The following is a 25,219-nucleotide window of genomic DNA, read 5'->3' as shown; positions in this document are numbered from 1 at the left end:
TGAAGTATAACTGCATGCCAGCCAAAACAAAGAAGCATCCTGGGGAGTTATACGCTGGAAAAATATAAAACTGTGAGCAGAAGAACTGTGTGACAAAACAGGAAACATTTGCGAAAGAGCAGATGGTTTTTTTGTGCTGGTGGGGTTTCTGGGACTGGACAGATCATTTTTTATGAGGCTACAAATTCTTCTTTACTTGTTTGTTTCTTTCTTGATACTTAAAGTTATTGCTTTCCTTAAATAAGTGTGAAACTTTAAACCATTAGGTTTCGTCCTTATCTTTCAGCATCTAGAATTTGCATTCTGAACTTCACCGCAGTGTTCAGGGAGGATTTGTTCTTGGAGCTCTATGCCTCTGATTTGTCCTCATTGTTTACACAAGCAAGAGAAGGAACGTCATGTGACAGCGGTACGGTGTGTCCTCCAAGAACAATACAACTGCCTTAACTGTAATTTACAGAATGATTTAAATGCTTGTCCCATGCAGAAAATCTGTCCAGGGCACAGATTACAAGGTAGTTTGTTTTAGTTTGCTTAGTTTTTGCCTTTCATCTGCCACAGAGGGACTACGTTCTTCTAGTCAAACACGTTGGAGTTCAGATAAAATACTCTGCAAAACTAAAATTAAAGAAAAAGAGGAGAATGATATGAAAGTATGAAGTAAAAAAAAAAAAAAAAAACTAAACGCAGAGACTGCCCCTCCCTCAGTCAGGCGCCCTTGAGCAAAGCCTTTAACACCTCGCAGCTCCTCTGTTACCTCAGAGTGTTAATAATGATTCAGCTGCTGCTGGGTGACTTCCAGGTGTAAAAGTTAGCAAAGAATGTCTGAAATAAACTAAAAATGCTTAACTGCTGCTATTATGATTTCGTCATATTTCTATAATTGAAGAACATTAAGGCCTAAATGGTAGAATCAAGGAGCTACTCTCAGCACATAGATACAATTACAGGGGAAAAAAGTGATTAAACTTGTGCAGTCCTGAGCAAAAGCTTGTGCAAATGTCTGAAACTGACCTAATTTTAGTAACACTTACAGAAACGATCTGGGATACAGGCGTATTTGTACACTGCAAAAACACAACCAAGTATTTTTGTCTAGGTTCTAAGCACACTTTAAATAAGACAAAATTAACTTAAGAGTAACTTACAGCAGTACATAGGAGCTTGTTTTAAGTCAATCATTTTTGAATATTGATAAAAAGAACTACTTGGCAGAGCAAAACACTGCTTATACAACTCCTTAAGTTTTTATCCCTGAATAATTTCCATGCACAACTTTATTTTATTATTTTTTTTCTGAAAACCATCAAGTTAGGATCTGAATATGCATCCACATTATTCAGATCCTAACTTGAAAGAGTTAGGAAGGAGTTGCAGAAAACCTAAACTGTTTATCAAGACAATTTTTAAGAATGAAAGTAAAAATAATCCTTTATCTTTGCAGTATACTGTGTGTGTGTATATATATATATATATATATATACTGTACACTCCACCATAAACACTTGTCTAAGCCAGTGTTTATGATCATTTTTGGGGAAGGAAAGGCTTGCAGCGCCCTGATGAGGTAAAACATCCTGTCTCCTTGATATAAACACTGTACATTATTCACTGCCCAACTTTCACACAGTGAAGACTTTAGTGGTTAAATGTTTCCTTTTCTGTTCCCTTCTGAAAAAAAATCACATCAAGATTTAAAACCAATTATGAAACTATAAGCTATCTTTTGTTTAAAATGTAAAGCATACTAAATTTACCCTCTAGTAGTGGTATTTTGGACAAACATAATTTAGTTTTTTTCCCCTTTAAAGTAGCATTTTGTTGTGAGAAGCTGTGAAATCCACATGACAAGTTGCTGTGGTTTAGCAGCAACCATGGTGTGGTCCACGCTGCAGATGCTAGAAAAAAATGCCCTGGTTTCCTGCACACAGTAAAATGAAAACCTTGGATGAAGTTTCCCAACCTATGCATTACGCATCTGGAGTTATACCAGGAAGGCTGGGATCAGACCTGCCAACAGCAAATGAGTCTAATTCATCAGGGGACGAGATGTGGGTCAGTAGTCTGCCAACAAGCAGAGGCTGAGATATCTGCAGACTCCCCTTTTTCCCTTCCCTTTCACCTAGAAATGACTAATTATGACTTTGTAGAAGATTGTTAGTCAGTGTGGATTCCACGTCGTCAGGAAAGCACTGATGAAGAAGAGGCTCTAGAGGACAGTGGGTTTGTGGGAGATGGGTTTCTGGAAATATTGGAAAGCTCAGGTTATGTTTCTGAGGAGGAGTGTTGCTGCACCATATAAAAGGCAGACGTATCAAGAATCATTCTTGAAAATAAATGACGTTCAGCGCCTAGCAAGAAGTTTCCTACCCTCTTAGCTTTTCAGATTTTGTCTTGCTACAACCTCAATTGGGAATAATTTAAACTTTCGCCCGAGTTTCTAGTATTTTGCAGCCTCTAGCAGGTTTTTGTCTGAAATTGCCCTGTGTTTATCTCCACCTACCTTCCTACCAATTCTGACTAGCTGACTCATTATCAGTCACAGTTTATACAAGAAATCCCAACTGTTAAGATTTAAAGTGCTGTGAAAATAATATCCAACTGCTATAACAAAAAAACATTTTAAAATTAGAAAATAAAACAAATGTTGACTGTGCTGCTAGGAAGGAAACTAGCAGCACAGTCACATAACCACTTAATAAAGTGGTTATGTGATATTCTGTAATTTAATTAAAGCATATAGGTCTGGACATATGGCTGAGAAACTTATCAGAATAAGCATTTCATGTCAGTCAATATTGCTAGTTATTGATTAGAGGTTTTTTTTTCTTAAATATCTGAAATACTCCCTAACAGGTGATGTGACCTTTCCTGTTTTATCCTCAGTTGCCTTTTGATGTAGAAAACTAAATCCATTTTAGCATTACGTTCTCCTTTCGATTGTTTACCAGAAGTGAAAATAGGCATACACGTTTGTTTCCTGTGCAAGATGGGATTTCCACCCCCCTCCATATATAATTGTTTTGTTGTTGTTGTTGTTGTTGTTTGTTTTTTACCTATGCTGCTGTGACTCTTCCTCGTCGTTGAATGGGCTCATTCAGCGACACTCGGGTGTGTTTCTTTTTCTGGTAAATCAGTTTTCTTTTTTTTAGCCAGTCAGCTCACCAGTCAAATACACAGGTGGCTAAATAGACCTCTGAGGCCACACCGAAAAAAGAGCTGCTCGATTGCATTTTAGAGGTTTATCAACAAAAAACTTTGACATTTTAGAAGTGTCTTTTGTTGCGGCAGTGTGTCACTGTGCTCAGGTACAGTGGAGAGATCCCTGGCTTTTTTCCCTGCAGGTCCGCAGAGGGATTTGAAAAGCTCCTGAAAGAAAAGCTCCGGTCGTTTGGACTGAAAAATAAACTAATTGCCCAAACGTATGATGGAGCTGCGGTGATTAGCGGCACATTCTCCAGTTTGCGGGCTGAGGGGAGCCTTTCCCCATCGCTGCTGCAAAGCATATCACTTAATATAGGCTGCTTTTTATTATCTATCATTTGTGAAAAGTTTATATGGTTGTATATGTAATTTATGTTTCATAATATTTCCATAATTTCTTCCATGTTTTCTAAATCAAAATAGCTTTTAGATTTATGTGAATTTATCGATATTGAAACCTGCCACACATTTAGTAGTTAATATTTGTGTTAAATTCTGAGTCGGTTTTACTTGAGAGTATATCTGTCTTTTTCACTGTCTCGTTTTCGTTTTTCGTTTTATTTATTTTTTCGTAGTCTTTTTGAAAATCCAGACGTATGTGCTTTTCATATTTTTTAAAGGTGTCCCGCTATTTGTTTGGTGTCTGTCGGCACTTGTTTCACAGCGAATGAGCTGTACGGGGCCCACTTTCACTTAAAGGGGTACCGCGAATACGCCAGTCATTTGGTTGGGCTCAGTGTTTCTTATTGTCGTTGCATTTCGCCACTTCAGGAATGCCGTGGAGGAACCTCTCTACTAGGGATTCTTTCAGAGGAATCGACTTGTGAGGCTGTATGACGGGCTTTGTTGAACTGTTTTCATTAGTTTCACTGTATTATCCACTGAGATCAACACCTCCGTCCTCAGGGGTCCCCTTTTGCTCGGGGCCCTAAGTAGTTGCCTCTTTGCAACTACCCATATTGAGAGCGCTGTTTATTTGTAAGAAAATTAAAGCCATGCAAGCCTTTCCCTTCCACGCAGTCATGCACTATTTTGTGTTGCTCTGTCACAGACAATTTCAATATACTACGAGTCTGTAGTTGTAAAATAACAAAATTGAGTAAAAAATAAAATAAAATAAAAAATTCGCAGGGCGCAGTAATATTAGCCTCGATTCCACTCTTTTCTGTTTCACTGCTTGTTACCAACGCTCATTTGGCATCCTCAGATTGTGCAATTTTGGTTGGTAATGATCACACGTCACTGTCGTTACATGAGCAGCAGCAGACTTGTATAACAAGATCCTAAACTCCTCCAAATGCTGAACTCCTCCTCCTTATAATCATCATCATCTTATGCATGTCCAGGCTGCAGAAAAGCAATATGAGATCACAAGGAAACACTAAAATTTAGCTTTTCACTTTCTCTGCTCTTTGAACGTCCTTTAGACTGAGACATGAAGACTGCTGCTCAAATTTAGGATATTTGGTCCTCATAATAGCATTCTTTCCATATTTGACAGATTTCGTTAAATTTATAATGGGAAGGCGCGTGTTTGGCGCATTTAGCACTTTTTACGCATGCTTCTGTTTATTTGTTGTGCTCCTGCAAATTGCTAGCTCCCAGAGAAACCCGGGAGCTCAACCAAGAAATGACCAAAGAGGTGCTTTTCGGCAGACGCTGCAGTGGTCTCACAACGGAAAGGTTTTCAGCCTTTTAAGCCAAGGCTCGGAGTACGTGCCGCCGAAGCGCAGGGGCGCAGCGCAGGAACAAGAGCAGGCGCGACCTGTCACCATCATCAAGGATGCGGACGTGAGACATCAGGAAGCCCGGAGTCAGCCGCAGCAGCAGCAGCAGCAGCAGCAGCAGCCGCCCCGCAGCCTCCTTACGCTTGTGAGAGGGCAAGAACATCGGGAGCATCTTCACCGGGAACGACCCGCAGGGAGCACCGGGGCGCAGGGGAACCGCACTGTCAACGACACCCGGGAAGTCAATGTCAGCCCGCCTCTACCCAGAGCCAGTGACATGATGGTCGGTGATGATCCGTACGATCCTTACAAGTCCATCGACTTTGACAACCCATATTACAATCATTATGATGTTTACGAGAGGCCAAGACCGAGGTCAAGACCCGGATATGGTACAAGGTATCATCAGTATGGTAAGAATGAAGAAGGCGCTCTTCACGCATGAATAAATGTGTCGGTGCTTGGCAGAAAGGGGTGTTTTGTAATGACCGTCAGCACAGCATCTGTTCATCAAAAGTGTCTCCACCTTTATTCACTGAAAAAAAAAACAATTTGACCAATGAAATGAGTCCAGCAAATAAATTTATTTTAGTAGATTTGTTCATGTATAAACTATGTACTAATTAACAGGTAAAATGCAGCCAATTCCATTAAGTTTTCTCTCTCAATTATTTACAAGAATGGCTAATATACGAATCTGCTTTGTCTTCAGATCAAACAAAGAAAAAAATCCCAAAAACTGTTTTCGATCTGGACATGAACATTTGTGGGAAAAAAAAAATTCTAACATGGTCGGTAGAAACTTTTTTTCCCACCAGAGTTAATATGTGCTGTTCATTGGTAATGACTTTAGCTATATTCTAACAAAATGGCATTTATATAAATGTAGACAGTTCGTTGGTAAATACTACTTTGGGGTAATGAAACTCAGCTTGCTATAGACTTTGGCTTTAGCATTAGCACTATAACAACAGGCTGGATAGGAACTTTTACAAGAAGGTGGAAGGTAATTTTTTTTGTCCATGTCAACCACAGTTAAGTTGTGGCATTCATTGGCAACAACAGCTACAGGGTTGAAAAGCTCAGCTAAGGTCTGACTTTAAAGTTGGCACTGTCACTAAATTACTTAAAAACTTTGTGCAAATTTTAAAAATTGATCATATGAAATGTAAATTTTTTTCCCCCTGACAACTACAGCTAAGATGTGTTGTTCCAAGGTATTAGCAAGCTTCACTTGCTAAGCTTCATTATTAGCAAGCTAATAGTGAAGCTTGCTAATAATATCTTTATTTCAAGCTAAAGCATATCAAGTTAAAGCTGGATGAAAACTTAAGTGGCTTATTAAAAATCTCCTAGAAAACGGAAGTAAGAAAGTGGCTCAAAGTTTAGAAGCTCATCTTACAAGTTTTACTTTAGCGTTGTCGCTAAGCTAGTTACAACACAGAGACGTTTTCAACCACAAATTTTATGCTAATTCTTAGCTGTCACTAAAGTTAAATATAATTATTCACATTACAGCCAATATAAACATATCAGGCATTCCGTGCTAAACAACAAATATTTCGAATGACTGAACCAAAAGTTTCACTGTCACTATAATCTAAATGTTTAGATAGCATTTGTTACCAATATATTAAGATTTATCTCATTTTGATAGTAGGTACATTAAGATGCTCATTTAAAAAGTAAGAAATATTAAGGACAAAAGTGTAGCACCCTCATTTTTTTTTTCTTTTTTCATTTTTCAAGCTGGCATTAACCCTCTATCAACTTGATCTGTGTTATTGATCAATAATTTCAATCTATTTTCATATTGTGTTGTAGGTCTTCCTGATCTTGTGCCAGATCCATACTACATTCAAGCCTCTGCTTATGTCCAAAGAGCACCAATGTACAATCTGAGATGTGCAGCTGAGGAAAACTGTTTGTCAAGGTATTGAGACTCGTGTATGAGGAGAGAAAAAAAAAAGTAAGAGTGGGAGTTGCAGCCTTGTCTGAGTGTGAATCAGGGAGCTCTGAGCCATAACAACCACCTAAGTGTTTGTAAGGAAGGACTGCTCAGCTGAAGCGATGAGATGAGTTAAAATTAAGTGATTCCTGCAGCTGATGGTGGAGAAAGGAGGTGGAGTTGGTGGATTTCTGTAAAAGTTTAATCATAGCCTGTCCTCAGAGAGAAAGCCTGAATGGTAAACACATTATCGTGGACTAACCCAAACAACCGAGCGCCTCTGAAGGATTTTTTCCACCCTGCATTTACACGCACACACACACCCACGCATTCACACACACCTTGGCAGACTTGGTTTCAGTTTGGACCCTGAGAGTCTGCTCCACTCTGAGGAAGAGATGAAGCAGGGAAAACATCAGTGGTGATGTCACCGTCTACATAAGAAGGTATTTTCTGTCCCTTCAATCACATCTGTTTTCTTTGCTCTGTGCCTGCAGCTCAGCCTATCGAGCGAGAGACTACGACACCAGAGTGCTGCTGAGGTTTCCTCAGAAAGTCAAGAACCAAGGCACAGCTGACTTCCTCCCCAGCAGGCCACGCTACTCCTGGGAGTGGCACAGCTGCCACCAGTGAGTAGAAAGTTTACGTCCACGCTGTCCACCTCATCATCACACAAACATTTCATAATCTTTTTTTTTTATTTTTTTATTTCTCCTCCAGTTTGGGTGGATTTTGGTTTTGCTGCTTTTTCTCTGCCTTTGTGAGTCAGCCTGTAAACTGTTCCCACCCCCTATTGTGTTCTCTCACTTCATAAATCTGCTTATTTTAACCAAGTGGAAAACTGACAGAACTTTAAAAAGTTTGTGAAAGTCATTAAAAATTCAGTGTGGTCAAGAAAACACAATCCTGTTATGTATTAAATACTAAATACAGTTGTTTTTTTTACATTCCTTAGATGTTTTCAATTTATACAGCATTTCTTACACATAATGGCCAATGAAAGCGCCTTTACACAATGACTCAAAATCACTTATCAGAACACAAACACATAATCACTTATCAGAACACAAACACATTGATATATAGATAATAAAATCATCATGTTGCAGAGGGTGAATCAAACTATGACCACTCTTCGCACTGAGTCACAAATCTTCTTAATCGGAATTATTAAAAAAAATTCTGACTGTTCTTCCTTTACTGTTTTAACCCAGTGGAGCCTGAATTCACTTACAATCACATGAAAACAAATTTTTTACATTCTGCTATCAAAGTGATTCTAAGTTAAATAAATCTTGGTAACATTAACATTGCACAAAAGGTGTTTAGTACAAAATCTGCTAAAATGGGGTTTATTGGCCATAACTCTAAACACTAGAATGCTGCAAAGTTCCCCCATCATGATCCTTGTTTGTGTTAAATGTGCATCAGTAGGAATTGATNTTATTATGTTTGATGATTCAGGATTTCCTGAGGATTGTTTGAGGTCCAGTGACGGAGAGGTCAGTCTCACCTTTATTACTGAAATAATGTCGCATATTGTCAAAGGAATAATGTGATCTTTTGAAATCCAAACACTTAGTGTGGTGTTTATTTCTTGTTGACAAACAGAACCCAACCCAGACAGATGAACTGAACAATCTGGACCCGCAGGACCCACTGGATCTCCAGGATCCCGTAGATCCTGTGGACCCTTCCGACCTTCAGGATCCTCTGGACCCTGTGGATCCACAAGATCCACTGGAACTTGAGACCAATGAGGTAGTTGATTCTGAATAATAAATTCATAAAGACAGCAGTTCATTTATATATATTTTTTTTTTATCATAACTCAGATTTGGTTGCTTTATGAATTTTGATTATTATGTGCAAGCAATACTCTACTCATTTCATCTTCTCAGCATTTTGACAAAATGTATGTTTCTCCTCAGATCCAGTAAGACCATTCAGCGCCAGATGTCCTCTAGGATCACCGATATTCAAACATCAGTTCTGGGATGACGGCCTATACCCAGAGAGACTCATTTGTTTCCATCATAAAGAAACAAAACAAGCCAACACAGAACTCAGACACACCTGTTTATATTCCTCAGTCATTGTCTCTGCACTTCTTCCATCGGAGCAGAAAGCTGGGATTACAAAGAAAATTGTCAAGCTGGCCGTCAACGTCTTCGTCTCAGGACATTTGTTCTTCTCTATGGGACAGAAACACTTTCTTTCCAGGATGAACCTCCCATTAGAAAACACCAGTGACTTGTGGGCTTTTAAATTTGTTTACGTCAGTCATTCGCAGTAGCAGATGACTAGATAAAGACACACCATACCACTGTATCCTCATTTTACTCTTTACTGTAATAATAAGGCATTTTTGTTAGTTTTAGGCTTCATACCAATGGGTTTTAATTGAACAAATGTGTTTGACTCTGTTACAACTGCGTCTATTTTACAAAAAAGAAAATCAACATTAGGATAATTTTGATGGGATCAACCAATATTAATTTATGAACATGTTTTGCATTAAATCTTTTACCTTCAAATATTGTGTTATGATTTATCTGATCATATTTTTGTTTTACTGCAACTTTGTTGTTTTACATTTAATGTTGAATATTGCATTCAATAAAGCAATTGAGCGATCACTGTTTTGTATGAGTTTTTTTTTAATGATAATTTATTTTTAAAGTAAAAACTTATATTTTTAAAAGTCGAAGGAGCTGAAAATGTTAAAAGTTGACTGCCTTGCACATTAATGGACATTTTTTTGAAAATATGTAGAGAAAACATCAAAATATATTCCATCTTTTATTGCAACAGCTTAATTTCACACTAAATTACATAAAAAAGTTACTCAGTTTGGGGCTAATAAAGGTTGCCACGCTCATTGGATTTTTAACCCATGACTAAGGATTGTAAGATGGAGAGGTCAGTGTAACCTTTATTGCTGAAATCATTTAATTTTTTTGTCAAAAGAATGCTGGGATAGTTTAAGACCCAAAGATGTTTGATATTTATTTCCTTTTCATAAACAGAAACCAGCTGAGACAGATGAACTGAACAATCAGGACGCACAGGATCTCCATGACCCCTTGGACCTTGTCGACCTCCAGGATCCTGTGGAAGAACCTTTAAGCAATGAGGTGGTTGATTCTGTAGTAGTTTGTATATTTTTTCCCAGCTCAGATTTAGTTACTTTATGAGGCGATAGGAATTTTGATTATTATGTGCAAACAATACTTTGCTCATTTCATTTTTTCAACTTTCTGACACATTTTTTTATTTCCCCTGTGATCCAGTGCAGGCACACAGCCCCAAAGGTCCTCCAGCATCTGTTCACATCGGTTCGCCACAGCAGCAGATGATCAGATAAAGACACACCATACAACTGTATCCTCACTTATTGTAATAATAAGACATTTTTGTTAGTTTTAGCTAAATAAGCATGGGTTTTTATTGAATGAATCTGTTTAACTCTGTTATAGCTTATAGTCCATTAAAACAAAAATCAGCACTGAGTCAGTTTTGACTGGATTAACCAGTATTAAGTTATGACTATGCTATACAAATCATGGTAGCTTAAAAATGTTATATTTTATGTTTTGTCTGCTAATATTTTTTGTTTTACTGCAATTCTGTAGTCTTATATTGAATTGCATTCTCCCTCAGAAATACAGCTCTTTTGTCAATGTGAAATTATTGTATTAAAAAATATTAAGTGAAAAATTTAAAATATATGTTTGACACACAGTACCAATACAAGGTAAAGTATAAAAATTTAAATCGTGACTATTTGAACCAAAGTTTAAAAAAAATGTTAAGAAGAAATAATGTGATTACTTTATACTTCAGCTGAAGTACTCTTTTTACTTATATGTTATAATTTATAGGATGATCTTCTCTTTTTCTTCAGTCGTTCTGATTGGTCCGGTGCTTTAATTTGCAGCAAGAAATTATTTTCAAGTGGGAGTCAAAGTTATCAGAGTGTGACCAACAGAGGGAGCCAATGTTCCTCTGCCACATTTTAAAATATCACTGAACTCCTCACTGATGTTCAAAAACTTCAGTTACACAATGAATCCTTCAACCTACATTATACAATAGAAAAGAAAAGATTAATAAATGAAAAAATAGGCTTGCATTGCTTCAAAATGCTCGCTTTTATTTATAAGCTGAAGAAAAAAATTACCTAATGTGATGCTTTCTTTTGTCTTCAGCTGACCAATTTCTTTAGTAGCCAGATTTGGCAACTGGGTGAATTTTAATTTTCCAGACTGCCTGGACTGCATGTGTTTGCAAAGAGAAGAAGACAGTCGTGTGTTCAGTATAAACAGAGGTGGACATGGGCTTAAACATGCAAAAGTTACACAAGAGAGAGGCGAAGGCAAAGTCTTTCTCACTGGGAGTAATGGGTGTTATTGAACAAGAAGCTAATCTGATTTTGACATGAAAATCTGTTTTAAAAATTGCGATACGTGTGTTCATAGTCTAGGTTTTGATGGGATTGTAAGGTATTTGATTCCTAAAGAGTTTATGGATTCTAAAAGCCGAAAAAGACAAATCTGAATTTTATCCAGATAGTCTCTAAAGTCAATTTGTGTCTAATTAATATGTAGAACAAAAGCCAATTATTATTATTATTATTTATTTATTATTTTTTTTTGCCCAAGAGGCAAATAACTCCAGAATACCAACCACAATTAATTATGGATAATCTGAATTGAAACATAGACTCAGTTTTTATGTTTAGCAGAATGAATTATACTAGCCGTTTACTGTTATTATTGTTATGAATATGTTATTAACTGGGCCTGTGCCTGCTTCTTTGTGGATGTGGGATCAACAGGAGGAAGAATAACCCCACAATGTAAAGTTCGCTGGGCTGCGTCATGATTAAGTGCTCCGCCTACAGCTTTTTGGTTGAAGAAAGCATGCAGTTTGCCACGTAGTCCACCAGACAGTGTATGTGTGTCTATGTGTTATTCAACCCCCAGCTTGTCTGCAGTAATGGATACCTGTTATTCATAGCACACAAGAAAGTATTTAGATTGTCTGCTTTTGTCATAGAGCTCCAGCTGAACTTTATGTGAATGGAGAGAGGAGAAATTAGCTACTGGGAGGAAGTGATGGAGTGTAAATCTGGTCAGAGTTAGAGAGGAAGCAGAATGTTGAGACCGAAGCTTGAAACACATGTAAAGCAGATCAGAGGAAGCTGAAGGGGCCACGGATGTTTCAGGGCTGTGTGTGGTCCTGTTTCACTTCAAAGGGGGCTTAACCTATATGTGCTGAAATTGATAAAACATTGCAAAAAAAAAACGCAGAAGGTATACATTTTCAAAGAGCTACTGAAGTTTGAGCAAGGTCTTCTGGGCTCAGCTGAAGCGAGAAGCAAAACCTTAATTTTTGTCTTACAATTCCAATCTTAATTGGATTTAGTTCTGGACTTTGACTAGGCTTTGGTCATGGTGAACAGGATCTGAATCAAACGGCTAATTTTCCACCTCAGAGTGCACTGAATTTCCAGAGAGCCCCTTCTGTTGATTTAATTATTTGGTTCAGGATTGTAGAAGCAAAGCCACATTTAAGACTGGCAGGACTTCAACCCTCTAGGACTGGAATTAGACACCCATAATCTAAATATGGATTTAAATGTACATTTAGATAATTCTCTATCCTGCTGGAAAGCGAATGTGAACCTCTATTCTGTAGTCTGTTTAATCCTCAAACAGATTTTCTTAGATGATTTCGTTCAATCCACTACCATCCACATAGCATGATGCTGCCACCACCGTGTTTTAGGTGGAGATGGGGTGTTCAAGGTGACGGCTTTGTTGGCTTTGCATGCAGGTTGGAAAGAGCTAATTTGACATTAACTAACCTAAGCATCTTCTTCCACATGTTCACTGTGTATCTGAAGTAGATGTTAACATCTGGCTTAGATAAATGGATGATTGCCAGGCTTCTGCAGCAGCAAATGGCTGAGGAGGTAATGCGCTGGTTTGACTCTGCTGTTGGAGCAGGGAGACGAAAGAAGACCAGAATCGAAACCACTTCCTTGAATTGCAGATGTGACTGTTTATGGTTTTCCTTCAGCAATAGCTATTTGCTTGCTACTCTTCCATCAAGGGTAGATTTGTGAAGCACATGACAAACAGTTTCCATGCAGATTTCCTTACCTGATCTCTGGATCTGTGTGGCTCCCCATTGGCCTCCTGGCTGTTTTCTTCGCCCCGCCTGCTGTGCTCCTTGCTCTTCGACATGCTGCTGTTCACTAATTACCACTAACAAACCTCTGAAATCTTTAAATAACAGCTTTGAACCTGACAATCCAATATACACTGCTATTTAGTAATTCTGAAGGACACTGAGATTAAAGAGGGCTAAATGCTAATGTACACCGCAGACTATGTTTTAGTCCGACACATAAAGCCCTAATAACAAACACTAAAGCTTAAGGTTTTACAAAAGTTGTAAAACAAAAAGTTCAAGAAGCAGGAATGGTTTTCCAGGGTAACATAGGTGTATGCTGACTCAGTAATGACTTCAACAGCTTACACTTTGGTTTTACAATAAATTTAGCTCAAATACACGGTGAAGATTTCTCTTCCTTTCTCACGTGTCTTCAGCACAGTCACAGCTTTTCCTTCTTTTCCCTCATCTCCGATTTATTCAAATTCCTTATGGCTCGTTCCCGTGCCCAAAGAGTCAGAAACGGGAATGAATTCCAGCGACGTGGTCTGAAGAATTGTGCTAATCCCTTACAGATGTGTCTGAATCTTGTGAGCGAATAGTGAAGGGCACAAAGTGAGAGTTAAAGAAGGGGCTCTGACATGGAAAAAGTTCAATGAATTACTCACAAAACAAGTGAATGACCCAGAACAGCTGGTTCTGACCGTCTGGAGTCTTGGGGAAGAGGACGGATTTGATCATGAAGCACATGTTTTTCAGTCTCTGGAGGAACTTTTGGTATGCAGAGTCGAGCCATGTCAGTCATCCTCAAAGCTGAAGTATAACTGCATGCCAGCCAAAACAAAGAAGCATCCTGGGGAGTTATACGCTGGAAAAATATAAAACTGTGAGCAGAAGAACTGTGTGACAAAACAGGAAACATTTGCGAAAGAGCAGATGGTTTTTTTGTGCTGGTGGGGTTTCTGGGACTGGACAGATCATTTTTTATGAGGCTACAAATTCTTCTTTACTTGTTTGTTTCTTTCTTGATACTTAAAGTTATTGCTTTCCTTAAATAAGTGTGAAACTTTAAACCATTAGGTTTCGTCCTTATCTTTCAGCATCTAGAATTTGCATTCTGAACTTCACCGCAGTGTTCAGGGAGGATTTGTTCTTGGAGCTCTATGCCTCTGATTTGTCCTCATTGTTTACACAAGCAAGAGAAGGAACGTCATGTGACAGCGGTACGGTGTGTCCTCCAAGAACAATACAACTGCCTTAACTGTAATTTACAGAATGATTTAAATGCTTGTCCCATGCAGAAAATCTGTCCAGGGCACAGATTACAAGGTAGTTTGTTTTAGTTTGCTTAGTTTTTGCCTTTCATCTGCCACAGAGGGACTACGTTCTTCTAGTCAAACACGTTGGAGTTCAGATAAAATACTCTGCAAAACTAAAATTAAAGAAAAAGAGGAGAATGATATGAAAGTATGAAGTAAAAAAAAAAAAAAAAAACTAAACGCAGAGACTGCCCCTCCCTCAGTCAGGCGCCCTTGAGCAAAGCCTTTAACACCTCGCAGCTCCTCTGTTACCTCAGAGTGTTAATAATGATTCAGCTGCTGCTGGGTGACTTCCAGGTGTAAAAGTTAGCAAAGAATGTCTGAAATAAACTAAAAATGCTTAACTGCTGCTATTATGATTTCGTCATATTTCTATAATTGAAGAACATTAAGGCCTAAATGGTAGAATCAAGGAGCTACTCTCAGCACATAGATACAATTACAGGGGAAAAAAGTGATTAAACTTGTGCAGTCCTGAGCAAAAGCTTGTGCAAATGTCTGAAACTGACCTAATTTTAGTAACACTTACAGAAACGATCTGGGATACAGGCGTATTTGTACACTGCAAAAACACAACCAAGTATTTTTGTCTAGGTTCTAAGCACACTTTAAATAAGACAAAATTAACTTAAGAGTAACTTACAGCAGTACATAGGAGCTTGTTTTAAGTCAATCATTTTTGAATATTGATAAAAAGAACTACTTGGCAGAGCAAAACACTGCTTATACAACTCCTTAAGTTTTTATCCCTGAATAATTTCCATGCACAACTTTATTTTATTATTTTTTTTCTGAAAACCATCAAGTTAGGATCTGAATATGCATCCACATTATTCAGATCCTAACTTGAAAGAGTTAGGAAGGAGTTGCAGAAAACCTAAACTGTTTATCAAGACAATTTTTAAGAATGAAAGTAAAAATAATCCTTTATCTTTGCAGTATACTGTGTGTGTGTATATATATATATATATATATATACTGTACACTCCACCATAAACACTTGTCTAAGCCAGTGTTTATGATCATTTTTGGGGAAGGAAAGGCTTGCAGCGCCCTGATGAGGTAAAACATCCTGTCTACTTGATATAAACACTGTACATTATTCACTGCCCAACTTTCACACAGTGAAGACTTTAGTGGTTAAATGTTTCCTTTTCTGTTCCCTTCTGGAAAAAAATCACATCAAGATTTAAAACCAATTATAAAACTATAAGCTATCTTTTGTTTAAAATGTAAAGTATACTAAATTTACCCTCTAGTAGTGGTATTTTGGACAAACATAATTTTGTTTTTTTCCCCTTTAAAGTAGCATTTTGTTGTGTGAAGCTGTGAAATCCACGTGACAAGTTGCTGTGGTTTAGCAGCAACCATAGTGTGGTCCGCGCTGCAGATGCTAGAAAAAAAATGCCCTGGTTTCCTGCACACAGTAAAATGAAAACCTTGGATGAAGTTTCCCAACCTATGCATTACGCATCTGGAGTTATACCAGGAAGGCTGGGATCAGACCTGCCAACAGCAAATGAGTCTAATTCATCAGGGGACGAGATGTGGGTCAGTAGTCTGCCAACAAGCAGAGGCTGAGATATCTGCAGACTCCCCTTTTTCCCTTCCCTTTCACCTAGAAATGACTAATTATGACTTTGTAGAAGATTGTTAGTCAGTGTGGATTCCACGTCGTCAGGAAAGCACTGATGAAGAAGAGGCTCTAGAGGACAGTGGGTTTGTGGGAGATGGGTTTCTGGAAATATTGGAAAGCTCAGGTTATGTTTCTGAGGAGGAGTGTTGCTGCACCATATAAAAGGCAGACGTATCAAGAATCATTCTTGAAAATAAATGACGTTCAGCGCCTAGCAAGAAGTTTCCTACCCTCTTAGCTTTTCAGATTTTGTCTTGCTACAACCTCAATTGGGAATAATTTAAACTTTCGCCCGAGTTTCTAGTATTTTGCAGCCTCTAGCAGGTTTTTGTCTGAAATTGCCCTGTGTTTATCTCCACCTACCTTCCTACCAATTCTGACTAGCTGACTCATTATCAGTCACAGTTTATACAAGAAATCCCAACTGTTAAGATTTAAAGTGCTGTGAAAATAATATCCAACTGCTATAACAAAAAAACATTTTAAAATTAGAAAATAAAACAAATGTTGACTGTGCTGCTAGGAAGGAAACTAGCAGCACAGTCACATAACCACTTAATAAAGTGGTTATGTGATATTCTGTAATTTAATTAAAGCATATAGGTCTGGACATATGGCTGAGAAACTTATCAGAATAAGCATTTCATGTCAGTCAATATTGCTAGTTATTGATTAGAGGTTTTTTTTTCTTAAATATCTGAAATACTCCCTAACAGGTGATGTGACCTTTCCTGTTTTATCCTCAGTTGCCTTTTGATGTAGAAAACTAAATCCATTTTAGCATTACGTTCTCCTTTCGATTGTTTACCAGAAGTGAAAATAGGCATACACGTTTGTTTCCTGTGCAAGATGAGATTTCCACCCCCCTCCATATATAATTGTTTTGTTGTTGTTGTTGTTGTTGTTGTTGTTTGTTTTTTACCTATGCTGCTGTGACTCTTCCTCGTCGTTGAATGGGCTCATTCAGCGACACTCGGGTGTGTTTCTTTTTCTGGTAAATCAGTTTTCTTTTTTTTAGCCAGTCAGCTCACCAGTCAAATACACAGGTGGCTAAATAGACCTCTGAGGCCACACCGAAAAAAGAGCTGCTCGATTGCATTTTAGAGGTTTATCAACAAAAAACTTTGACATTTTAGAAGTGTCTTTTGTTGCGGCAGTGTGTCACTGTGCTCAGGTACAGTGGAGAGATCCCTGGCTTTTTTCCCTGCAGGTCCGCAGAGGGATTTGAAAAGCTCCTGAAAGAAAAGCTCCGGTCGTTTGGACTGAAAAATAAACTAATTGCCCAAACGTATGATGGAGCTGCGGTGATTAGCGGCACATTCTCCAGTTTGCGGGCTGAGGGGAGCCTTTCCCCATCGCTGCTGCAAAGCATATCACTTAATATAGGCTGCTTTTTATTATCTATCATTTGTGAAAAGTTTATATGGTTGTATATGTAATTTATGTTTCATAATATTTCCATAATTTCTTCCATGTTTTCTAAATCAAAATAGCTTTTAGATTTATGTGAATTTATCGATATTGAAACCTGCCACACATTTAGTAGTTAATATTTGTGTTAAATTCTGAGTCGGTTTTACTTGAGAGTATATCTGTCTTTTTCACTGTCTCGTTTTCGTTTTTCGTTTTATTTATTTTTTCGTAGTCTTTTTGAAAATCCAGACGTATGTGCTTTTCATATTTTTTAAAGGTGTCCCGCTATTTGTTTGGTGTCTGTCGGCACTTGTTTCACAGCGAATGAGCTGTACGGGGCCCACTTTCACTTAAAGGGGTACCGCGAATACGCCAGTCATTTGGTTGGGCTCAGTGTTTCTTATTGTCGTTGCATTTCGCCACTTCAGGAATGCCGTGGAGGAACCTCTCTACTAGGGATTCTTTCAGAGGAATCGACTTGTGAGGCTGTATGACGGGCTTTGTTGAACTGTTTTCATTAGTTTCACTGTATTATCCACTGAGATCAACACCTCCGTCCTCAGGGGTCCCCTTTTGCTCGGGGCCCTAAGTAGTTGCCTCTTTGCAACTACCCATATTGAGAGCGCTGTTTATTTGTAAGAAAATTAAAGCCATGCAAGCCTTTCCCTTCCACGCAGTCATGCACTATTTTGTGTTGCTCTGTCACAGACAATTTCAATATACTACGAGTCTGTAGTTGTAAAATAACAAAATTGAGTAAAAAATAAAATAAAATAAAAAATTCGCAGGGCGCAGTAATATTAGCCTCGATTCCACTCTTTTCTGTTTCACTGCTTGTTACCAACGCTCATTTGGCATCCTCAGATTGTGCAATTTTGGTTGGTAATGATCACACGTCACTGTCGTTACATGAGCAGCAGCAGACTTGTATAACAAGATCCTAAACTCCTCCAAATGCTGAACTCCTCCTCCTTATAATCATCATCATCTTATGCATGTCCAGGCTGCAGAAAAGCAATATGAGATCACAAGGAAACACTAAAATTTAGCTTTTCACTTTCTCTGCTCTTTGAACGTCCTTTAGACTGAGACATGAAGACTGCTGCTCAAATTTAGGATATTTGGTCCTCATAATAGCATTCTTTCCATATTTGACAGATTTCGTTAAATTTATAATGGGAAGGCGCGTGTTTGGCGCATTTAGCACTTTTTACGCATGCTTCTGTTTATTTGTTGTGCTCCTGCAAATTGCTAGCTCCCAGAGAAACCCGGGAGCTCAACCAAGAAATGACCAAAGAGGTGCTTTTCGGCAGACGCTGCAGTGGTCTCACAACGGAAAGGTTTTCAGCCTTTTAAGCCAAGGCTCGGAGTACGTGCCGCCGAAGCGCAGGGGCGCAGCGCAGGAACAAGAGCAGGCGCGACCTGTCACCATCATCAAGGATGCGGACGTGAGACATCAGGAAGCCCGGAGTCAGCCGCAGCAGCAGCAGCAGCAGCAGCAGCAGCCGCCCCGCAGCCTCCTTACGCTTGTGAGAGGGCAAGAACATCGGGAGCATCTTCACCGGGAACGACCCGCAGGGAGCACCGGGGCGCAGGGGAACCGCACTGTCAACGACACCCGGGAAGTCAATGTCAGCCCGCCTCTACCCAGAGCCAGTGACATGATGGTCGGTGATGATCCGTACGATCCTTACAAGTCCATCGACTTTGACAACCCATATTACAATCATTATGATGTTTACGAGAGGCCAAGACCGAGGTCAAGACCCGGATATGGTACAAGGTATCATCAGTATGGTAAGAATGAAGAAGGCGCTCTTCACGCATGAATAAATGTGTCGGTGCTTGGCAGAAAGGGGTGTTTTGTAATGACCGTCAGCACAGCATCTGTTCATCAAAAGTGTCTCCACCTTTATTCACTGAAAAAAAAACCAATTTGACCAATGAAATGAGTCCAGCAAATAAATTTATTTTAGTAGATTTGTTTATGTATAAACTATGTACTAATTAACAGGTAAAATGCAGCCAATTCCATTAAGTTTTCTCTCTCAATTATTTACAAGAATGGCTAATATACGAATCTGCTTTGTCTTCAGATCAAACAAAGAAAAAAATCCCAAAAACTGTTTTCGATCTGGACATGAACATTTGTGGGAAAAAAAAAATTCTAACATGGTCGGTAGAAACTTTTTTTCCCACCAGAGTTAATATGTGCTGTTCATTGGTAATGACTTTAGCTATATTCTAACAAAATGGCATTTATATAAATGTAGACAGTTCGTTGGTAAATACTACTTTGGGGTAATGAAACTCAGCTTGCTATAGACTTTGGCTTTAGCATTAGCACTATAACAACAGGCTGGATAGGAACTTTTACAAGAAGGTGGAAGGTAATTTTTTTTGTCCATGTCAACCACAGTTAAGTTGTGGCATTCATTGGCAACAACAGCTACAGGGTTGAAAAGCTCAGCTAAGGTCTGACTTTAAAGTTGGCACTGTCACTAAATTACTTAAAAACTTTGTGCAAATTTTAAAAATTGATCATATGAAATGTAAATTTTTTTCCCCCTGACAACTACAGCTAAGATGTGTTGTTCCAAGGTATTAGCAAGCTTCACTTGCTAAGCTTCATTATTAGCAAGCTAATAGTGAAGCTTGCTAATAATATCTTTATTTCAAGCTAAAGCATATCAAGTTAAAGCTGGATGAAAACTTAAGTGGCTTATTAAAAATCTCCTAGAAAACGGAAGTAAGAAAGTGGCTCAAAGTTTAGAAGCTCATCTTACAAGTTTTACTTTAGCGTTGTCGCTAAGCTAGTTACAACACAGAGACGTTTTCAACCACAAATTTTATGCTAATTCTTAGCTGTCACTAAAGTTAAATATAATTATTCACATTACAGCCAATATAAACATATCAGGCATTCCGTGCTAAACAACAAATATTTCGAATGACTGAACCAAAAGTTTCACTGTCACTATAATCTAAATGTTTAGATAGCATTTGTTACCAATATATTAAGATTTATCTCATTTTGATAGTAGGTACATTAAGATGCTCATTTAAAAAGTAAGAAATATTAAGGACAAAAGTGTAGCACCCTCATTTTTTTTTTCTTTTTTCATTTTTCAAGCTGGCATTAACCCTCTATCAACTTGATCTGTGTTATTGATCAATAATTTCAATCTATTTTCATATTGTGTTGTAGGTCTTCCTGATCTTGTGCCAGATCCATACTACATTCAAGCCTCTGCTTATGTCCAAAGAGCACCAATGTACAATCTGAGATGTGCAGCTGAGGAAAACTGTTTGTCAAGGTATTGAGACTCGTGTATGAGGAGAGAAAAAAAAAAGTAAGAGTGGGAGTTGCAGCCTTGTCTGAGTGTGAATCAGGGAGCTCTGAGCCATAACAACCACCTAAGTGTTTGTAAGGAAGGACTGCTCAGCTGAAGCGATGAGATGAGTTAAAATTAAGTGATTCCTGCAGCTGATGGTGGAGAAAGGAGGTGGAGTTGGTGGATTTCTGTAAAAGTTTAATCATAGCCTGTCCTCAGAGAGAAAGCCTGAATGGTAAACACATTATCGTGGACTAACCCAAACAACCGAGCGCCTCTGAAGGATTTTTTCCACCCTGCATTTACACGCACACACACACCCACGCATTCACACACACCTTGGCAGACTTGGTTTCAGTTTGGACCCTGAGAGTCTGCTCCACTCTGAGGAAGAGATGAAGCAGGGAAAACATCAGTGGTGATGTCACCGTCTACATAAGAAGGTATTTTCTGTCCCTTCAATCACATCTGTTTTCTTTGCTCTGTGCCTGCAGCTCAGCCTATCGAGCGAGAGACTACGACACCAGAGTGCTGCTGAGGTTTCCTCAGAAAGTCAAGAACCAAGGCACAGCTGACTTCCTCCCCAGCAGGCCACGCTACTCCTGGGAGTGGCACAGCTGCCACCAGTGAGTAGAAAGTTTACGTCCACGCTGTCCACCTCATCATCACACAAACATTTCATAATCTTTTTTTTTTATTTTTTTATTTCTCCTCCAGTTTGGGTGGATTTTGGTTTTGCTGCTTTTTCTCTGCCTTTGTGAGTCAGCCTGTAAACTGTTCCCACCCCCTATTGTGTTCTCTCACTTCATAAATCTGCTTATTTTAACCAAGTGGAAAACTGACAGAACTTTAAAAAGTTTGTGAAAGTCATTAAAAATTCAGTGTGGTCAAGAAAACACAATCCTGTTATGTATTAAATACTAAATACAGTTGTTTTTTTTACATTCCTTAGATGTTTTCAATTTATACAGCATTTCTTACACATAATGGCCAATGAAAGCGCCTTTACACAATGACTCAAAATCACTTATCAGAACACAAACACATAATCACTTATCAGAACACAAACACATTGATATATAGATAATAAAATCATCATGTTGCAGAGGGTGAATCAAACTATGACCACTCTTCGCACTGAGTCACAAATCTTCTTAATCGGAATTATTAAAAAGAAATTCTGACTGTTCTTCCTTTACTGTTTTAACCCAGTGGAGCCTGAATTCACTTACAATCACATGAAAACAAATTATTTACATTCTGCTATCAAAGTGATTCTAAGTTAAATAAATCTTGGTAACATTAACATTGCACAAAAGGTGTTTAGTACAAAATCTGCTAAAATGGGGTTTATTGGCCATAACTCTAAACACTAGAATGCTGCAAAGTTCCTCCATCATGATCCTTGTTTGTGTTAAATGTGCATCAGTAGGAATTGATGGTATGAATACACCATGTTGACTGCATGGTAGTTTGATTCAATTTTATGACAAAAGTATATTAGAGGTTATTGAAACACAGAAAGAATGCTTTCACAGTATATGCTGATGACTACATTTTCTTTTTGTTATTATGGTAAACCACAGCAACTTTGAAATTTTTTGGCTGTGTTCACACTGCAGCCTGAAGTGTCCCAATTCAGATTTTTTTTTTTACATAATATGACCTGTATCTGATCTTTTCATGGCAGTCTGAACAGCACAGGTCGGATTCTTTTGGAATGCAACTCATATGCGATACATGTCCAATTCAAATGCGATCAATAGCTGTCCATATTTCTTTATGAGATGAAGTTAATAAACTTAAACAGAGCTACAGTGTTTGATTCATGATCAACAAAAAGATTTATGTGGATAAATACAATAAGATGTAGAGTTTAAGGCTTCCAAAGGGGATCGTGCTGATCTTTCAGATCTTTCACTGGGATTACTGTAAAAGTCCTACTTCAGTTTCTCCTGAAACTACCTCACTCCATAGTTATGCTGTGAAGCGAGAGGTCGACTGGGTTGGTTCCAGATATGGAGCCCTTCTGGCTACGATCCAGCAAACTGTTGATGTGGTCTGCATAGATTTTTTGTCTGTGTTTTGAAAGTCAAGTGCAGTTAGAGGCCAGACTGTTTTCTTAAGAGACAGCAGAGTTAAACCAGATGTCGTTCTGCACAAGATCACATAACTGTGTATATTGAAAATTGAATTATCACCCGTGACGTTGGGGAATTTATACCTGGTGTCCAGTGGTTGCAGAAACAGTTTATTCTCTGACCTGTGTGTTTTGCTGATGATCGACAGGCACTACCACAGCATGGACGAGTTCAGCCACTATGAGCTGCTGGACTCCTCTACTCAGCGGTCGGTGGCAGAGGGCCACAAGGCTAGCTTCTGCTTGGAAGACACTTCCTGTGACTACGGATACTACCGGAGATACGCCTGCACATCACACACACAGGTCTCAAAATAAGTTCCAGTTTTTTTAATGAATGCACATTTAGACGTAGAACAAAACTGTGACACTTATGAGTGTTTCCAGAATCCATGCTACGCTCATTTAAAAGTCCATACCTCAGTTTTAGGGGGTTAAATATATTAAAATAACAAGCTTGTCCTGTCACTTTTGTCTCTTAGTGAAATGCCATTTCACTAGAAGCCTTTCTGTTCTGTCAGGTCTTGATGTTGATGAAGTGACAACCTTTAATTTACAATACACTTTTATTTTATGTAACTTCCCTTAGTGTTGGGATCTCTGGGATTCCTTCCCATGAAACAGATAAAAAGGAAGCTACTGCAGTAAATACAGTCTCTTTCTCTATGAAAATATATTTTAAAGGGTGAAAAATACTTGGATTAAAACCAAGATTTTACGGCTGAACACTAGACCGGTGCACCGGCATCATGGTTCAGAAGTTGAGTTTAATTAAAAACTTCTCAATCAAAAATTACGTATAATCTCAACTTTAATAACATCCATATATGATAAGAGAGATGGTAAGAAGGAAGTTTTGGCCTAAACGACTTTTGTGCTATGTCCCCTATTTCCTGATTCATTATTTGATTTCAACTCAAATAATTTAGAAATGTAGGTTGTTTTGTAATTGTTGTTCTTTTAAGTACAATAAAGCAGTAACACACTTTAGAATAGCTAGAAATTACCTTTAGCATTAATGATGTGAAAGATCTGCACATTATTTATCATATTATTGTTGAATGTGGATACTGTTTGATGTGCAGGGTCTGAGCCCAGGATGCTATGACACCTACAACGCAGACATCGACTGTCAGTGGATCGACATCACAGATGTGCAGCCTGGACAATATACCCTCAAGGTTTGTGCCAGACAGGCACATTTCGTTCTAGAGTCTCCAGTTAATGACGTTGCTGATACGTCTTTGTTTCGTAATGTTTGTTGTGCACAGATCAGTGTAAATCCTTCCTATCAAGTTGAAGAGTCGGACTACTCCAACAACATAGTGCGGTGTGACGTACGTTACACCGGCAACTATGCCTACGTGTCCGGGTGCCACATGTCGCCGTAAGTATCATGGATGAAGTGACTTTTTTTTTTTTTTGAAGATTGTGTTCTCTTTTAATTCACATGCTCCTTTTGTTTCTGTATTTTTCAGATATTAAGTTACAGCAGTGATGATCCACTGATATTCAGCAAGTTTCCTCTGTGAATGACTTTGAAGAGGACGGAGATCAACAGGGGATGTGTAAAAGATGATAATATGTGACATACTTTTATTTTAGAATAAAAAATTTAGAAAAAAAGTAAACATAACCATCAGATATTATGGCACAAGATTACATTGAATCCTCCTTGCTTTATGAGGAAAAAAAACTCTCTTATACTTTTTCTCCCTCTCTCGTATCCCGTATGCCTTTATTGTAAGACACTTAAATAAATCTGCTATATTTAAGAGCTTAACAACAGAATACCCTTCAGTGCTTAGTCATTGTATCTTCTCCTTCTTTTTGGGCTTTTCTCTTCAGGGATTTCCACATTGAATCTGCTTTCATTTAGTCCCTTACTCAATGCATCAAAAAGTAAAATGGCTATCTAAAAGGAAAATGCATTTATTATATTTATATGCAGCAGAAAAATTCTTTATTCCAAAGCTTTTGATGGATCTTTCTTAAATAAATTTGGCAGATATTGTCTTGAATGTTTTGGTTCTTTATGTGTTTATTTTTAACCGTTTTTGTTCTGTTTTAATAAACTGCATGCAATCAAAAAGAAGAAAAAACAGATTAGTTTCTTCATGTGTTGGCAAACGTCCTGTGACTGCTGAGTGAAATAACAGTCAATGATTACTGAAAGTGAAGCAATAGGTTTTTGCTAATCAGTTTATCTACATAAACATTATTAATGTTTTTTATTATTTTTATTATTTGTTAAACAATTTATCACTAAATGACATTTTTATATTACTATTGTTACGATTACTTTTAGTTGTTG

The 25,219-nt window shown here is 38.2% G+C and overlaps 2 protein-coding genes and 1 long non-coding RNA gene across 4 annotated transcripts; all 3 read left to right on the top strand.

Moving 5' to 3' along the window:
* Positions 1-4,515: 4,515 nt before the first annotated feature.
* LOC103148498 (protein-lysine 6-oxidase-like) lies at positions 4,516-7,908 on the top strand. The gene is made up of 3 exons (XM_007567304.2): positions 4,516-5,344; positions 6,756-6,864; positions 7,377-7,908. Exons 1-3 carry the CDS (start codon positions 4,723-4,725, stop codon positions 7,510-7,512), a joined length of 867 nt encoding a protein of 288 aa, XP_007567366.1. The 5' UTR covers positions 4,516-4,722; the 3' UTR covers positions 7,513-7,908.
* A 414-nt stretch (positions 7,909-8,322) lies between these two features.
* On the top strand, positions 8,323-9,518 carry LOC103148492 (uncharacterized). Its single transcript, XR_477358.2, has 3 exons — positions 8,323-8,381; positions 8,491-8,640; positions 8,811-9,518. It is a non-coding gene; the product is annotated as an uncharacterized LOC103148492 (long non-coding RNA).
* An 8,883-nt stretch (positions 9,519-18,401) lies between these two features.
* On the top strand, positions 18,402-24,930 carry loxa (lysyl oxidase a). Of its 2 annotated transcripts, XM_007567275.2 has the most exons (7): positions 18,404-19,227; positions 20,639-20,747; positions 21,260-21,391; positions 23,055-23,211; positions 23,991-24,086; positions 24,177-24,292; positions 24,384-24,930. In XM_007567275.2, exons 1-7 carry the CDS (start codon positions 18,606-18,608, stop codon positions 24,388-24,390), a joined length of 1,239 nt encoding a protein of 412 aa, XP_007567337.1. In that variant the 5' UTR covers positions 18,404-18,605; the 3' UTR covers positions 24,391-24,930. The 2 variants fall into 2 exon arrangements, with proteins under 2 accessions (XP_007567347.1, XP_007567337.1); XM_007567285.2 differs by lacking the exon at positions 24,384-24,930 and having other exon boundaries at positions 18,402-19,227; positions 24,177-24,296.
* Positions 24,931-25,219: the final 289 nt, after the last annotated feature.

The sequence above is a fragment of the Poecilia formosa genome, unplaced genomic scaffold (assembly GCF_000485575.1).
Source record: "Poecilia formosa unplaced genomic scaffold, Poecilia_formosa-5.1.2 Scaffold6, whole genome shotgun sequence".
NCBI lineage: Eukaryota > Metazoa > Chordata > Actinopteri > Cyprinodontiformes > Poeciliidae > Poecilia > Poecilia formosa.
This window is presented reverse-complemented; position numbering and strand designations above follow the sequence as displayed.

What these genes read in the sequence shown, in the direction of transcription:
- LOC103148498 (XM_007567304.2), top strand. Translation starts at nt 4,723, where the DNA reads ATGGGAAGGCGCGTGTTTGGCGCATTTAGCACTTTTTACGCATGCTTC. An exon ending in TACAAGGTATCATCAGTATG is followed by an intron (nt 5,345 to 6,755) that starts GTAAGAATGAAG and finishes ATTGTGTTGTAG; the next exon opens with GTCTTCCTGATCTTGTGCCA. An exon ending in GAGGAAAACTGTTTGTCAAG is followed by an intron (nt 6,865 to 7,376) that starts GTATTGAGACTC and finishes CTGTGCCTGCAG; the next exon opens with CTCAGCCTATCGAGCGAGAG.
- loxa (XM_007567275.2), top strand. Translation starts at nt 18,606, where the DNA reads ATGGGAAGGCGCGTGTTTGGCGCATTTAGCACTTTTTACGCATGCTTC. An exon ending in GAGGAAAACTGTTTGTCAAG is followed by an intron (nt 20,748 to 21,259) that starts GTATTGAGACTC and finishes CTGTGCCTGCAG; the next exon opens with CTCAGCCTATCGAGCGAGAG. An exon ending in CCTGCACATCACACACACAG is followed by an intron (nt 23,212 to 23,990) that starts GTCTCAAAATAA and finishes TTTGATGTGCAG; the next exon opens with GGTCTGAGCCCAGGATGCTA.